The sequence below is a fragment of the Trachurus trachurus genome, assembly GCF_905171665.1.
Source record: "Trachurus trachurus genome assembly, chromosome: 13".
NCBI classification, from domain to species: domain Eukaryota; kingdom Metazoa; phylum Chordata; class Actinopteri; order Carangiformes; family Carangidae; genus Trachurus; species Trachurus trachurus.
This window is the reverse complement of record NC_139892.1, coordinates 19442004-19458328: the sequence shown is the minus strand read 5'-3', so window position 1 is coordinate 19458328 and position 16325 is coordinate 19442004. Positions and strand designations below refer to the sequence as shown.

The 16325-nt window shown below is 40.9% G+C and overlaps 1 protein-coding gene across 1 annotated transcript in view; it reads left to right on the top strand.

The window, feature by feature from the left end:
* Nucleotides 1-16325, top strand: part of pdgfd (platelet derived growth factor d) — a 58164-nt gene that overhangs the window by 24642 nt on the left and 17197 nt on the right. Inside the window, exons 2-3 of the mRNA XM_083984946.1 lie at nucleotides 8790-8979; nucleotides 10443-10620. Of these exons, the coding sequence (XP_083841072.1) occupies nucleotides 8790-8979; nucleotides 10443-10620 (368 nt within the window). The remainder of the gene's footprint in view (nucleotides 1-8789; nucleotides 8980-10442; nucleotides 10621-16325) is intronic.

The window sequence follows — 16325 nt, the reverse complement described above, 5'->3', positions numbered from 1 at the left end:
TTCCTTGGAAGAAGACGAAGAAGAAGAAGAAAGAATTCCTAGGAATACAATAGGTTCCCGGCAGCTTAGCTGCCCGGACCCTAATAATGATAATAATACTACATTTTCAAACTACTGTCTCTTTCTTAAGTTATTAGGTTGAAGTTACAGTAGTGCTATTGTTGTGTTCATTTATGATAAAGCCACATTGGTTCATGAAAAACCATACAATTATGTTTCTGTTGTTGAGCCAGTAAACATCGCAGCATAGGGTCAACTGGTCAAAAGTTTACACTGCTGCATGCACACTACTACATACGTATTAATACCCACAGCTACAGATTTTCTCTTGACAATTCAGACATTTTTTTTTTTTTACATTTCTATTATTTCTATTCAGTCACAACTGTCCCTTGTAATTGATTTGCTCATTTATTTTCTGTGGACGGAGTAGCTTTGGGAAGTTATTTCCTTTCTGGTGGAGAATCAGTTAATAATATTACAGTAACACCACTCTCGTCTTCATACAGTAAATATGAAGCTACACCCCACAGATGGTTGTCTTAGCTCAGCACAATGACTGGAAACTGCCTTGCTCTGTCTGAAATAACAAGATATCTTCTGTAATGATCATGCTGTATCGCCTTTGTTTAAACCATACATAAACAAAATTGTAAACAAAATTACTTGGCTCCTACCTGCCAAGACAAAGTCCTGTACATAACCCCATGTGAAATGGGTTTTGTATAGATTACACAAGATATAACCTGTTCAAATAGTATTCCCCCTGCACCTACGGTAAAGGCGGTATTGGTCTTTCCATCTAATCTGAAGAGCAAATTAGTGTATACAGTACAGTATCTCAGGAGATACTGAATTATTCATTTAGCAACTACATGTACGTGTGTGCAGTTTAAACTAAATTCTTTATCTGAAAGACCCTCATATTCATAGCAGTTCGAAACACCTATTTTTTGACAGAAAAGGGACCGCCACCATGAACAAGAACAGCGGCATTTCATTTTTCTGCAAAGTTTTTCACAGCTGAAAGTGAATGAATTATGTGTGTCCTGTTAGCTGGTGCTGGGGCTTATGAGAATTGATTTTGAGAAGATGAAAGTCAGACAGGATATGTTAGACAGGGAATGGAAGATGTAGGAAATGGGGTTGCCTTGTTATAGGTAATGTCCTATGGGAGTGAGAATGTATCGTATGCAAACTGTCACTCAAGAAAAATAGGGCTTGTTTTGTGCAAAGTATAATATTAGACAAGCATACACATGTGACTTCACCAAAATCAAGTTTTAATTAAAAGAGAAATATTAAGTGTAATATCTCATCTTCATCATCAGTTCTTTTCTTGGGTTTTTTTTGTTTGTTTTTATCTTTGAGTTGAACACTTTCTCAACAGAGCTATTTTTCAGTCTCTGATGCACACTGGTTGCTGGGTGATTAGAGCGTGATTGGCACTTGGATCAGAAATAGATCTCAGAGCCACGAAGAACATCACACCCTGGCACTGGAGGTGGGAGAGCCAAGTTTAATTAGTGAGAATTTACCCACATACATCCTGGCAGACATGCATCTATCCAAATGCACACATACATACTGTAGAAGAACTTTTTTATTTTATTTCTTGGAACTCATCCACACATCCACAATCACACCTTTGCTCAAAACCTCACACACACATTCATCACATACAACAGAGTCACATGGCATCATTGTCACTGTTGTTGAAGTGTCAGATCAGGAGTTTGAGAGCTTAATTGCCAGTGTCAAACATTGCATGTAAGGGTGTGTAGTTAAATCTGAGGGTGTGAGTCAGACTGTCAGTGATATTATCAGCACTAGTGACATCATCTTATTTCCTGAAATTGCTGAACATGAACTTTCTGTCAACTCTGGAAGAGATAAATGTTATGGACTGGTTTGGAGGTCATGCCCTGTACAATACATTTTACAATAGGATATAAATACTAAAGATTTTGATCAGGTCTTGCGTTGTGGGGGAGTTAGGGAAAAAAAGAATGAAACCATAAAAAAACTGATAAAACATGATGACTTATTGTATATTACTTGCAGTACATTCTGAAAGAATATTATTTATCCAAGATAACAGGCCCAAGGACAGTTTATTCAGTCCTTCACCCACTTGCTTCCACAGGCTTTCTAACCACACTCCCTTGATTAAGCAGATGCAGCAAAACCTTTTTAAAGGATGCTACAGTATATGTACATTTTTATCATTTGCACAAATGGCCAACATTAGGATTGACATCTGCTAACTTATTAAAGTTGTGAGTTCAGTGACAAATGTTATTCCTTTACTTGCCAAAATGTTTTCATTCTATATCTATCACTTATTTATTCTACTTAAATTAGCATGCCAACTAGCCGCAGTCCAGCCTGATTCATTATACAACTTTGCAGTAGTGAGTCACTGTAGTGTCCAGTCCAACACGAGAAGATGAGTAAACAGGGCTGATCAGAGGGCATGGTCATGTGACTCAAGCAATGACTGAAGCTCCTGACAAACGGCCACACCACCATCCCTATACCTCTGGTGAGGAACCTGTCTGGTGGTAGAGAAAACTTTAAACACCTTTAATGGTGCATGTAGGAAACAGAGCCAAGACATACAATTATATTTTGGTGATAAAAGACCATAAAAACACTATTTCACTAAAGACAGTGGAAACATTCATAATCCCCTATTGTAAGAGATACAAAACACATGCAGGAACATCAGGCGTCAGACCGGCAGTTATGATTTGGAGATCAGCTCAGGATAAACTATTTAACTGAAAAAAAAACTGTGAGTGGTTTTAAAGAAAGATGAAAGAAAGAGTCTGAGTGAGACAAATTGGCATGTATTGCACAGTACTTAACGTGTTACCATATTTGGAGGAGATTTACTGGAAAAGCATGTTTAAGCCCACTAATAACACAGCCCGTTTTTGACCACTCACTGATATAATATAGACAGTGGCATGTTTCATATTTGCTGTTATCTCCAGCATACTGAGTTGACTCTAAGACTATGCAGTTGAAGTGCTGACTTTCAGACAGTATAAAAATGCAGATTAGATAAACAAATATAGGGTTTTTGTTGATTAGTCTTCTAACACACCGTCCTGACATACAGCGACGTGAGCGAGCGGGAAAAAGTAATTCGAATGTGTACTTTTCAATCTGCCTGTCTTGACGTGCCGCGAGCGATATCGCTCAGTCCAGCGATGTCGCTCAACCCTGAAAAAATCGCTCGCTCTGTCTCTATTTGGACGACATTTCGTGGCGGTGTCCCCCACACTTCTTATTGGTTGATAAGTACATGCTGCTTTCTGTTGACAAGCAAGTTAGCAGAGAGAGGAGAATATGAGAGGAATAAAATTTAATAAACACTCAAAGATGTGAAAAACGGCAACCAGGAAATGCCAGGAATCTCAAAATAGCGCCGCAAGTTTGTGTACGTCCCTCGATAATTTGATTGGTTTGGATTCTGAACCGTCACGCTGCATATCAGGACACCTTGCGCGAGTTTTCGTTGCCATTTCGCTCGCTCGCTGTACAGTGTTTCCCCGAATATCGCTACATTTTATTTATTTTTTTAAGAAGGCAGCTCTTTGTTGTTAAGGCGGCCGCCTTAACAGGAAAGCGCTGCGGGAAACCCTGCTGTGTGTCAGGACGTCGTGGTGTAATACTACAGATCCCTTACATAGTGTATTGAACACAACCTGTGGTGTGCCACAGGTCAGCTAGACTGAGTCTCCGCGGCGGGCAGCTGTGACACGACTCAGTGTTTCTCGAGAAGTGAAGACCAGACCAGACCGACCGACCGATCCTTACAGTAGCCCTTCTTGATTGGCTCAGAACTGCAAACACCCTGCGGGTGAAAGCAGGGCGGCTAGTTTATGCTATACTTTCCCAGAGTAATTTGCCCCAAACTGCTTATTGATCCTTGTTTTTCATGCATTTGAGAAGAAATCTTTGTTCTTGTATCTGTATTTTTTAAATCCAGTAGGCCACATTTGTCATTACCTCCGCCTTATTGACTGCTGAAAATGTCTGACCCAGCTTAAGGTCTCGGTTTTAAAATCTGGCCCAACTGAATTTGTAATTGAGTAGCCCTGTCCTAGTGTTTCTGGACTGCAAAGCAAATCACACTGTGCCACCACATAGATGTCGGCTTCCTAAAGATCCTGCTCTGCCCTGATCCCATTTCAGCCTTTCACTCAAAACTATAGACTTACATGCATTTGCAAATCAGGTCGACAAAATGTAGCTGCCGCTTTCCTGCGCTGTCAATTCACTGGGCTGGATCTTTAGCAGAAAGCCCTTTCTTATCATTGCCTCATTTGCATGAATTTGCAATGGAGTCACTGACATCACTGCATGATTTATAGTAAGGTCAATGGTGTGACTGAGGAGCAGCATCCAAAAGAGCCGGGTGGTACTCGAGCATATTTGCATATTTTCTCATTTTAATGTCTTCCTTCTTCTAAATTCTGTCTGTCTCTCACACACTCTCCTCTCTCACAGAGCAGCTTCGGTAGACACATAAATGCTAATTTGTTTTATAGTGACTTCACAGTGTACATATACTTACTACATGAATATACTCAAACATGCAAAAATACAACAAAACAGAGCAATACTGCTCTGTTGTCACTCAAATTATTGTCTTCCAGACACAACATACATTTCTTATTCTGCCAGTTAACACCTTCTGCTGTAGGATTAACATGGCTCTTTATTGGAAACCGAAACCTACTGACTACAGGTTCAGCCAATCAACAATCAAAACAACTTTTTTTTTTTGAAAAATTAACGACAATCATAAAGCTTGGGTAGGTGGGTCTCTTTTCTAGTTGTTTAGATTAATTGTCAGTATTTAAGGAGAAACCATAGAACTGGCTAAATCATTGACCAATATTATGAGATCAACCAAATAAAAAAAGAGACATGATGCAACTAGATGACTGGACTTATGTGGCAATGCTGGCTTCCATAACAGTCTGGTAAAATAACTGGAAGATGTAGCTTAAAGGTACATTGTGTAGGAATTATTCACATCTAGCGTTGGGGTTGTATATCGCAAGCAACTCAATCGTATTTTTCATGCTGCATTCACGTGAAATTGGGCAGACAGCAGACGGACAACAGCCGCTGCACATAACTGCATAAACAAGCCTCTATGTAAACAAGTGGTCCGTCAGCAGAGGCGAAACAATACACCTGACAATATGTTGTCATGGCAATGTCGTATTGTTTACCCGACCCACGTTTTACCGGCTTTCTCTCGACTTCTGTAACTAAAATGGACCGACGGCCGTCTGTCCGACTGCACCTGAATGCAGCATCAGTGTAAGCTCCATTCCTCCTCACTGCGTTACCGCGGTGACTTTTCACAGACGCCACCTTGAGTCTCCGGTGAGTTTCTGTCACGCTGCCACTGAATGTAAAAACATGGCGACACGACATGGCAGCCAGCACTGAGCTTGCCCGCTCCATGTAGATATTATGAATGATATGAACGGCAAATTCAGAGCTTACCGGAACACTTCAGTTTGTTGATGGGGGCGATTACTGATTAATGAAAAACATACTTTTGAACCAAATAATCGATTTTCGTGAATAGATAACAGGAGAAGTTACACAGTGTCCCTTTAAGACTTCAGTTTGATAAGATGAGTTCTGCTGCCTTCTGCTAATATATAGTTTATATGGAAATTATGATAATTAAATACTGCAATACTTACAGATATGCACAAGCTCACAGAAGCTCACTCTGTCACACACACACACACACACACACACACACACACACACACACGCGCACACACACACACACACACACACACACGTTTTCCCTAGGCACCTTAGTGGGTGAAAGTTCCTGACACATAAGCACTTTTATGACTGAATGGACCTACACAGTCAGGCTTCTGATCAGCAGAGTGGAAGAATCCCATTACAAACAAACTCTGCCCCTTCACACACACAACCACCCACGCACGCACACACAACCACACACACGCAGATACATTAACACAAGCATAAATGCTAATGACAGAAAGCACACACACATAAATGCATAAACATACACACACACACAGTGTGAGGCGCACTCTTAATTGCTGAAGCAATAATTAGCAAAAGGTGAGACTGCCAGAGAGCGCTGAATGACCGATGAGACAGAATTACTGATCGAAGCGGAGAGAAGGAAGGTAAAGAGATGGGATGAGAGAGGATGGGGAATTAGGGGAAGTTTGCAGCGAGGAGGACGAGGCCAAAGCTTCATCATCATCTCCCTTGGGTGCAGGCTATGGTGTCTTGATTATGCATTCAGCTCTCTTGCAAAAAAATACACAACCCTCAGAAAATATAGCCCTGTCAGCCTGCTTCAGCACACTGCTTGACCTTAGCAATAGTGTGAGTTTCTGTGTGTGTGTGTGTGTGTGTGTGTGTGTGTGTGTGTGTGTGTGTGTGTGTGTGTGTGTGTTCAGTAAGTCAGCAATAAAATGCTCTGGACAATTAATGAGTTGTGCAATATTAGAATAGAAAAATAGCAAAATTATATTTATGATTGAGTTGATTAATCCGGATTAGATGTTAAGTGGGTGTGACTATGATCATCTGTACTGAGGAGCAATTCTTATACTTTGGAAAGAACTATTATTGTTTATAGGTTGGTGAAGCACTGAAGCTGATAACCAGAGCCCATGAGCGCTTATTATTTGCTTTCATTGCCATTATCAGTACAAAAATGTTGTCATGTTGTGAATATCTCATTTAAGAATGACTCAGTACGTTTACATGCAGAGCTTAATCGAGCTATGCTCAAAATTCGATTTTGGCGTCAAGTCGGACTTCTGTCCTTGTCTCAATATACATGCAACTGAGAAAACCGAATAACTGACGGGGTCCGCCCCCTCATGCGCCGTCACCCGTTGTTTCAGCGGGTTAATACGCCTCCCTGTCCTGTTGACTTCTCTGTCACCTCGTAAAAAACTGAATATAAACAACTTAGTAAGCTTAATAATACATTCTCAACTGCAGTTCCCGACCAGACGCGTCAGTCTGGGCCGGATTCGCGCTGAGAATAGGATAGGCTACGGGGTTCCTCTCTCTCTCTCTCTCTTTTTACTGTAAAAAAAACCCTCTTGCTGGTCGCGCTGTGTGAAATGCATTGACTCGGCGCTGATGTTGGGTATTTTTCTTTACTTTGCCGGGTTTGGGCGGCTTCTCTGCTCCACTTGGTGCCGTCTCTACGGTTGTGGAGCATGCGCACATGCATTGTCCAGTTATACTCCGACTAAGGTGTATACATGACGGAGAAAATCGAATTCCAATCGCATTATCTGGGTGTCTTAATCGGAGTTCTCCAACTCCGATTTCAGTCGGACTAAGGTGTTTACATGCACTTCAGTTGTCCAGTTATAGTCGGATTAAGGCAATAATTCGTTTTTTTCAAGTGTCATGTAAACGTACTGAGTGTGTGTATGTATGTGTGTGTGTGTGTGTGTGTGTGTGCGTGACGTGTGTACAAAGTGTATACAGTACTTATATATTTCTGCAACATTTTTCAGCTCAGACCAGCATCTGGTCAAACTTTCCTTTTAACCAACATTTTGGTCTGTGGCCACTTTTTTTCCTGCTGTTAATATTCATAACATTCAGAGAAATAATTTGAATGTTTTTGTTGACCCTTTAGCCTTTTCTCTTGAAGCACTGGCAAAATTGTCAACTTGTACAGAAGTATTGTTCATGTTCAACAGATCCATAACAAAACATAAAATTGGGTTTCTCGCCTCTATAGAATCGGCATGGAAATGAGCAATGTGACTTTTCTCAATTGCCCTGCTTTTCACATTACTATTTGTGCAGACCACAACAGAGAAAACACTGTAGAAAGCTGATGCAGTGGCCAATATTATCTTATTGCTGATCTGTATCAGTGAATATGAGCTGATAATGACAAGGCACAGCAGTCCAGACACATGGAGCTGGTTTAGTCATTTAGAAACAGTCGCTTGTCACATAATTTGCCCAGCAAAAAGCACAGACTGTTTTCAACTGTAAAATGGTCAGCTTATAATGTACTTGTTGGTCACACTTGGGAAAATAAAAAATATCTAAGGGATCCATAGTCAGATTTGTTTATTTTGTTTATTTGTGGCATGTTTAAAAATCTAATTTAACAAGATAATTCTTTTTTTCTCTTCTCTCCCCACAACTCTCAAATTTTCCAGAAGTGGTGAGAGAAGTAATACGCTTACCAGTTTGCTGACTGTACCAACTGGAAATGGCTCCATCTGAATCTTTGAGAAAAAAATAAAAAATTACCACCAACTTTGAAAATAATGACTATATCCATACTATATCTCTAGTGTATAAGCTGACACAGAGAACTGCATTGCCAGATTTTTTTTTTTGTGTTGACAGAGCTAGGGTAACTTTTCTGCCCATTTTCCAGTCTACTGTATAACTAAGCCAATGAGATAATGACTGAAAGTTATCACTGGAGGGACAGATGAGAGAGGTACCATCATATAAGTTAAGGTATATCTTTACAGTACATGTTAGGCTCAAGGATCTGTGCTGGATTCAAACAAATGTCAAATTAATATTTGTATTGTTTGTCTGTGTTTGTGCTTTTTTCAACAATGTGTCCACATCTATTTGTCGTTTTTGCATGCCATTTGTAGCCTATTGTGTGTTCCTGTGGCCAAGCCGCTTTACTTTAGAGCTGGACGAACTAACTGATTAGTTGTAACCACTAACAGACAGCAATCGCCTCACCACAGACTTGTACCGCAAGGAGGAAAACATCACTGTAACGGCAGTGGGCGGAGCCATCACCAGCCCACGCTACCCTAATGCTTACCCCCGCAACCTGCTGTTGTCATGGAAACTGCTGTCACCACCAGGGAGCCGCATTCACCTGGAGTTTGACGGACACTTCTGCCTGGAGGAGGCTGAGAATGGAGTGTGCAGGTAAAACGTAGGATGATGCAGTGAAACAGAAAGAAAAAAAACAGATGGGGAGGGCAGAGGAATATAGAAGACAGGATTAGAGCAGCTGACAGAAAGAAGGAAGCAGGATGATGTGAAATGTCTTTAGCAAAAAAAAGACAAAAGGAGCGAGAGATAATACTTGAAAGGAGGAAAGAAGCGTAGAACAGAGCACAAAGGGGAGGAAGCACTGATGAATTACAAGCAGCTATAAAGGAGAAAGGTCAGATGAAAGTAAGAGCGATTAAATAACCAGGTAGCGGGAGAAGGAATGATGGAGAGATGCTCTGGAGTGACAAGTTGCAAGGACAAAGTTGCAAGGATGTACAACAGCATCAGTAAAACATGTGAAAACGATATGATAATGTATGCACGTTTTGCACACCAACACTAAAACTGTGAGGAAGGACGTGAGAGAAAAGAGCATAAAAAGGTACGGGGGGTGGAATCACGATGAGAGAGAAGGATAGTTTAAGTTTGCTTTCGTGGCAAGAAGTATAAGAAGTTTGTCCTTGAGGGTTGAGGGGAGAAAATAGACTTTTTAATCCCCATATGCAACTCAGCCGTCTTTGTAAGCACTTTGCTGAAAAGACAAGGGGGAGCAGCAGGGGGAAAAGAGAGGGAGGGGAGATGTAGAAAGGCAGGAAGCGAGAGAAAGGAGCTTTTGCCAGACTTATTTGTGACATTGACTGCGTTTGCATTTCTGTGTGCTTCTGATAGATTGACTCATTAATTGACTGGGGCATTGATTGTTGGAACGTTTAAGTCAAAGTTATTTGAAATCTTTTTTCCCTGGAAAACTCTTACTTGCCAGTACCATGTGCAGGATGGAGGGCCTCATGGTCTGAGGAGACATCTCAGACGTCTCATCTCAGGTTTGATGCCAGCTCCTGAAGTTTCTTAAGATCCTTCAATTAAGCTATAGACTGTGTGAGGGAGTTTCAGAAATGCCTTGAATGCACACTATGTCCTTTGAGGAGAAGCACTCACTGTACTACAATGTGGTTAGGGAGGGAGAACTGCATCAGTCTAGCTTATGGACTTACTGTATGCTACATACAGTATACTCTACAGGAGTATCCCTGTAACAAAATCGTGGGCAGTTAGTGACCTGTCAGTATCTGCTTATGCCCCCTGCCCCAGTCAAAGCCGTCTGGTTCAGACATTCATAGTTCCCAGTCAATGGACCCTGATGTTCCTCTAGCATCACCATCAGGTCAAAATTAGATTTGGTTTATGGCCAAACCATCACCAGCTAAAGTTATTATCATAATTAATAAAAACTACCAATAATTCCCATCTTTATCACTGCGTTTCTTAAACTTTGTGTCTTTTTTCACTTTCAAAGTTTGTGTGTTTTGTCCTTTGACGAGAACAATTTCCTTTGAATTCCTCCCCCTTATTCCTTCCCATTCACCCAACTCTCCTTTTCTTTCTCACTCCAGGTATGACTTTGTGGAAGTGGAGGACCAATCAGAGACCAGCACTATAATTTGGGGTCGCTGGTGTGGGCAGAAAGCTCCACCTAGTCTCAACTCCAAAAGCAACACACTCAGAGTCACCTTCAAGTCTGATGATTACTTTGTTGCAAAGCCGGGATTCAAAGTCTACTACTCACTGCTGGTGAGACATGTACACTTACTCACACACTCACTCACTCTCACTCACTCACACATATACAAACACACACAAACACATACACACAGCAGACGAATCATCAGCTGTTATTTGGGACACGGGTTTAAGTTATTTTTGTCACATGAGGTTCAGCCCAAGTACCACTGCAGTGCCTCAGGTAAAATGCTTTTCTCACTCCTTTACCTACACTTGACAATAAAGAAGAGGGATGGTATGATGGGGAGATAAATAGATGGGATAGAAAGGGAGAGAAGAAAGATCTAGCAGCATATTCGGTAAAATGCCAAAATGTATTAGCCAACTGTTCTTTTCTCTCATGTCCACTCGACAGTAGAGGAGAGACGAAGGGATGTGGGGGAGGTGTGAGGGAGGCAAGGAGGGAAGATGAGAAAAGTGTTCTCCTAAAGGCTGTCAAATGAACGGATAAGGAGATTAGCTTTGTCACTCTGTCAGGAAGAGGGAAGAAGAAAGAGAGGGAATCTGATTTGAAGATGTTCTCCCGCCCTGTAATCAGAGGGGAAAGGGGAAGAGAGAGAGAGAAAGAGGCATTTAAAGATGTTCCCTGGCTTCCTCTTTCATGAGTATAGAGAAGGGGGGGGGGCATGGCATCATAGACGGGGGTGAACTGGTGGCATCGCTTATTATCTGAGAAAAAAAGTGGCATGAGCTCAGATGAAGTAAAGGGCAAAGACAGTGACACAGACAGAGCGAGTGCATGGCGACATTCTTTCACTTTCATAGTCATTTTGCTATTAGAGCTGAGATTTGTATGGATAAGGTTATCATTACTCTTTGTGTTTCTTTTTGTCAACCAAGATCACGACCATCAATGTGTTAGTACTTTTTATGTTCCTTATCCATCTCTGTCTGTGGTACTCAACCCAAAGATCAGTGACTCAAAGCTCATCATACAGAAGATGGCAGTATTAAAAATGGTTTCTTTTTTTTTTCTTCTTTTTTTTAAATCTTGGGTCGAACAGTTTTTTAGGAAATGTCATTCAAACGGGATAAAGTGCTGCATTTGTTGAGAACTATTTTTAGCTGTGGATTAATTCACATTTGGTACACTAGCTAGTATAAGTGCAAGCAGGGTGGAGTGAAAAGGGACCGACTCAAACTTCATTGTGATGAAGTGTCATCATGCAGTTCAATGGAGATGCTCACTGATGTGTTTGTACCAGTTTTTGAGACTTAACCTACATACTGTAGGCAATTATGTAAGTATTAAAAGGGAAAGAAATATCATCAGCAAAAATAAAAGTGCTCACAATGCAGAGTGACCACTCAGAGTATATTACTGACTTATTACTGAATTATTACCACTGATGCATTCATGTGTCATTAACAGGAACAAGTAAAGGTACGCCTCTAGATACATGTCAGGAACAAAAACAAAGTTGGATCCTGTTGGGTCCTAGTGCCTGCCCTAGAATGTGTAAATGACTGTACATTTCTACTGGCTAAATTTAATAAGTCAAACAATATAATCATGCTGGTTTTAGCGTTGACTCATTCACCCTAATCCACTTTGCTTCGCTTGCCTTTTAAGAGGAACTATGTGAGTCCGATCACTTTGTCCCCGACTTGCAGAAATGCAGATGACCACAAAGCCCCACACCACAGCACACCCAAGTGTTCAAGGTTGCCATGGCAATACGAAACGTGTTAAACAGTGTGTACACAGATGGATAACAAGGATTTGGCCTAAAACTGTAGTCTATGTTTGAGTCAAATGAAGCAATAATTACCTCAACCAAAAATACTCAAGAGTATGTTCACTAAGTTTAACCCAACTTAATGACAAGTAAAAAGTAAGTAAAAAAACTTCAAAATGCGGTAGTTGATTTAATGAATCTAGTTTTACTTTTCACCACTGCAAAACCCCCAAACAGTGCCTTATCTCTCTCTCTCAGACGCCCCCTCTGTCTTCCCTCCCTCCTCACCCTTTGTAATTTCTCCTCTGGTCAAATTATCACTCTAATGTACATTTAAAACAGCATCCAACTTTTGAGGCTTATCTTATTTGATCAACTTTAGCCATTTTTCAAAGAGCTCCAGCGTTTGAATGTGTTTGTGTCTTTTCTTCTCTCACACACTTTCACAGCTTCCCTTCAGCTAAACTGGAGATGTGTGTGTGTGGCTTAATTTAGCAGGTCTAATTTGTTCTCTCCAGACCTGTCGAACAGATAAGAGGGAGGAGGAGAGGAAGCAGAGAGAGGAAGGGAGGAAGAGAGAGAGACGGCGAAAGGCAGAAACAGCACTGGAAGGAGAGAACAGGTGTCTGAGATGGTATCAGCATGTCAGCTAATGACTAAAACAACCTGAACTGAGAGAGGCAGAGAGAGAGGGAGAGAAAAAGAGAGCCATTGGGAGATACGGAGTGGACCGAGGTGGACTAATAGATAAAAGTATTAAAAAAAAGAGGTGAAGCAAACCAGCGCCAGTCAGTGTGAGAGAGAGTGAAAAGGAGTTGGATGGATTCATACAGAGAATAGAGTGAATTAAGACTGTGTTTCCCACCTATCGAAGCCAATATTGTTGAATGTACGTATGAGAAGGAATCAGTTATCCATCGACACAGCAGAGTCAACACAATCAAAGACAGAGGACTGACGCAAACCTGAAACTCACTTGTATGTCAGGCATGGAAATGTTGACAATGACTTACAGGGTTTATAGCATAAGAAACAATTTTTATTGCATGCAAAATTAGTAATGCTTCGAGTGCAGGATGAGTCATTTAATGATTGTTTTACAGAGATGAATGAATGAGTAACACAGAATTAAATCTGGGGAATTACATTTTTCATCTCGTAAGGCCATTAAATTAACACAGCGTTTTGTTCTGTTGTTTTTGCTAAAAGACTTTAGTTTTAGACTCTTGTCAGATCCAGTCAACACTACAGCTTTCTGCAGCTGATGCCTACTAACCAAAACCTTTGCTGCAGAAACTAAAACCAGGTACAAATTAAATTTTGTCTTATCAGGTCTAGAAGGTTTCATTCTATTCAATGATCATTTGTATTTATTTATTTATTTATTTATTTAAATATGTATATAATATTTGGACAGTATTGTACAGTCAAGAGAGAGACAGGAAATGGGAGGCAGAGAGAGGGGGAATGACATCCTGACTCAGGATTTGATACAGGGCCGGCTGCAGCGAGGACTACAGTCTCTGCATATGGTGCACCTGCTCTACCAACTGAGCTAACGACGCCCCTTCAATGACCATTTGTAAAGGAGTTACATCACACTGCTGCAGTGTTGGTGTTCTGTCTATAAACTTGTGGCCCTTTTCCACTACACAGTTACAGCACTACTCGACTCAACTCGACACAGTTTAGGTCATTTTCCATTACAACTGAGTAGCTACTTCATGGTAGCTCCTCAATGTGGGCGGGGTCGTCATAGCACAGTTGCCACGGTTGCTCTGTCTACCTCTCTTTTTTTGATCCTCTTGTCAGCAGAGTTGTCTGCACGGCAGACCCTGGTGTGGTTTTCCCCACAGCAGCCGTTTAACTCAAAGAATAACAAGAGCCGCAGTACATAGCAGTTGTCACTTTTACCGGTGTGTTTTTAAAAATAGCGAGTTTGACTCTCGTGTTGGATGTCAAGCTCACGACTCTTCCAGTGACGACACTATGGCCAATCAGTGGCCGACAGTCGGTTGATGTCACGTTTTGGTATCAGCTCAGCTTGGAAACTCGCCTGATGCGTTACCAAAAAAAGTACCAGGTACTAGTGGGAAAGCAAAAAAAACGACTAGAGTTGAGTCAAGACGCACCGAGCAGCACTAGTGGAGAAGGGCCATTATACTTTTGTGCATCAAGGGTGGAATATATAATGTCTAAAAAAGCTGACTTTGAGCAGATATAAATGACTCCATGTCTCCATAATGCATACCATACATAATATCTACTCTTGCTAAGGAAGCAGTCTGTGGAAGTCGCCTCTTACACTAAAGCCATCTTTCACTTAACCATGTTAAACTTTATGATGAAAGTGGCTCTAAAGATTTCAACACGTACAGGAAAGCAGAGAGTTTAAAGGGCAGTTGTACCAGTCATCTGATCTAGGAAGAAGAGAATGTGAAGCATTAGTATATCAGTGCAACATATCCATGTTTGTGTTGCTGCAAACTCTTTGAGAAAGCTGCTAAACTGTTATTTCTGCAGCTTAAATTCTCAAGTCCCCATTTATTGAATTTCTGCCAGCACCAAACTGCTGTAGGAGCTTTATGATCTCATCTGTGGCTAAGTGTAAACAAAAGTGCATCTGGATTTTATTTATATACTATATCAGAAATGACAACCGTGAACAGGGGCTCATCACTTCTCACTCATCACAGCCACATTTCACTTCAAGTCTCATCATCTAGGGTCTATTTTGGATGAGATCTCTTGGCATGCGTAAAAATGACTTCATGCTTTTCAAGTTTCGAGTCGGTTTCCACAAACTGGGACCTAAATTGACCTTTATGTCTGATATGAGATTAAAACTGCTGGCCTCTCCAAAAACAAACTAATGCTCACAATCTGCAGGCAGCAGTGTAGTCAAACAGAGGCCTTACTCATTATTCATGTCACTGTTTTTCTCCCAAATCACTTTTCTTTGATCCTTTTCAAATCTTGTTTTCAGCTGGTGTGAGTCGTCATCTGCAGCGCAGGCTTACATGGAGTAATGAGTTCTTTTGATTGCATAAGATAGAAATTCTAAGAGTAATTTCTTTATACAGGCTCAAAAGAAACTTTGTACGAGTGCACACATCAGTCTCATTATACTGTACTTATGGTGAACTGATGTAGCTGTAAGTTTCTCCTTGTGAGACTTCAGAAATCTCTGACTTTCATTTGTGTTTGTTTGTTGTTTTGAGTAACTTCACTTGCCAATATTGATTTTGTCGCCTGAGATCATACAAGCACCAGTAATGTGTTCTGGGGGGTATTCCTGGGAAGTGCTGCTAAACCAGGTGCAGTTGGGAAAACACTATTGATCCAGAAACATGATCCAAGCTAGTTCCAGGAATCCCATTCAGCGTCCTCCGACGTCTGTGTTTCCCAAACAGAGTGGGCTGATAAATATTCCACAGAATGTGACACCAGATGAAACAAGAGACACATACATACATGCACGTGTGTTTACTCTTACAAGTACAGTTTATTAAAAAAAGTTACTCAAGTAAATGTAACCGAGTAAATGTAGCGCATTACTACCCAACTCCCATTATTACACTGAGCTTCTAAACAAATGACTTTCCCTTTGGTGTATAATAAAGTGATTCGTTGAATGACGATCATAATTACATAAATTTGGTGTGTTGCAATCGATCAGTGTAGACTATAAATGTGATGTTTAAAAAATACAATCAACAACAACAACAAAAAAACACTGACATTGTGTCGGTATACACAGTACATATGATAATAAAGTGATGACAGATGTCAAAGTGGTCCTTTTGCACATCCTTTTTGTACAGTTACAGAAACAGGCTCTACACCTCCACACACATGTATCCAAGTCCAATTAATTTGCCAGAAAAGCAAAACACACAATAAAGTTAAAGCAGAAGTCAGTGGTCCGGTCGTTTTCGCTAATGCTGCGTTCCAGGCAGGCTTTTGAAATCGTAAATTACAGCTTCAAGTCACAACTTACGACTTTGTAGCGTTCCAGGCAACCCACTCGTGTTT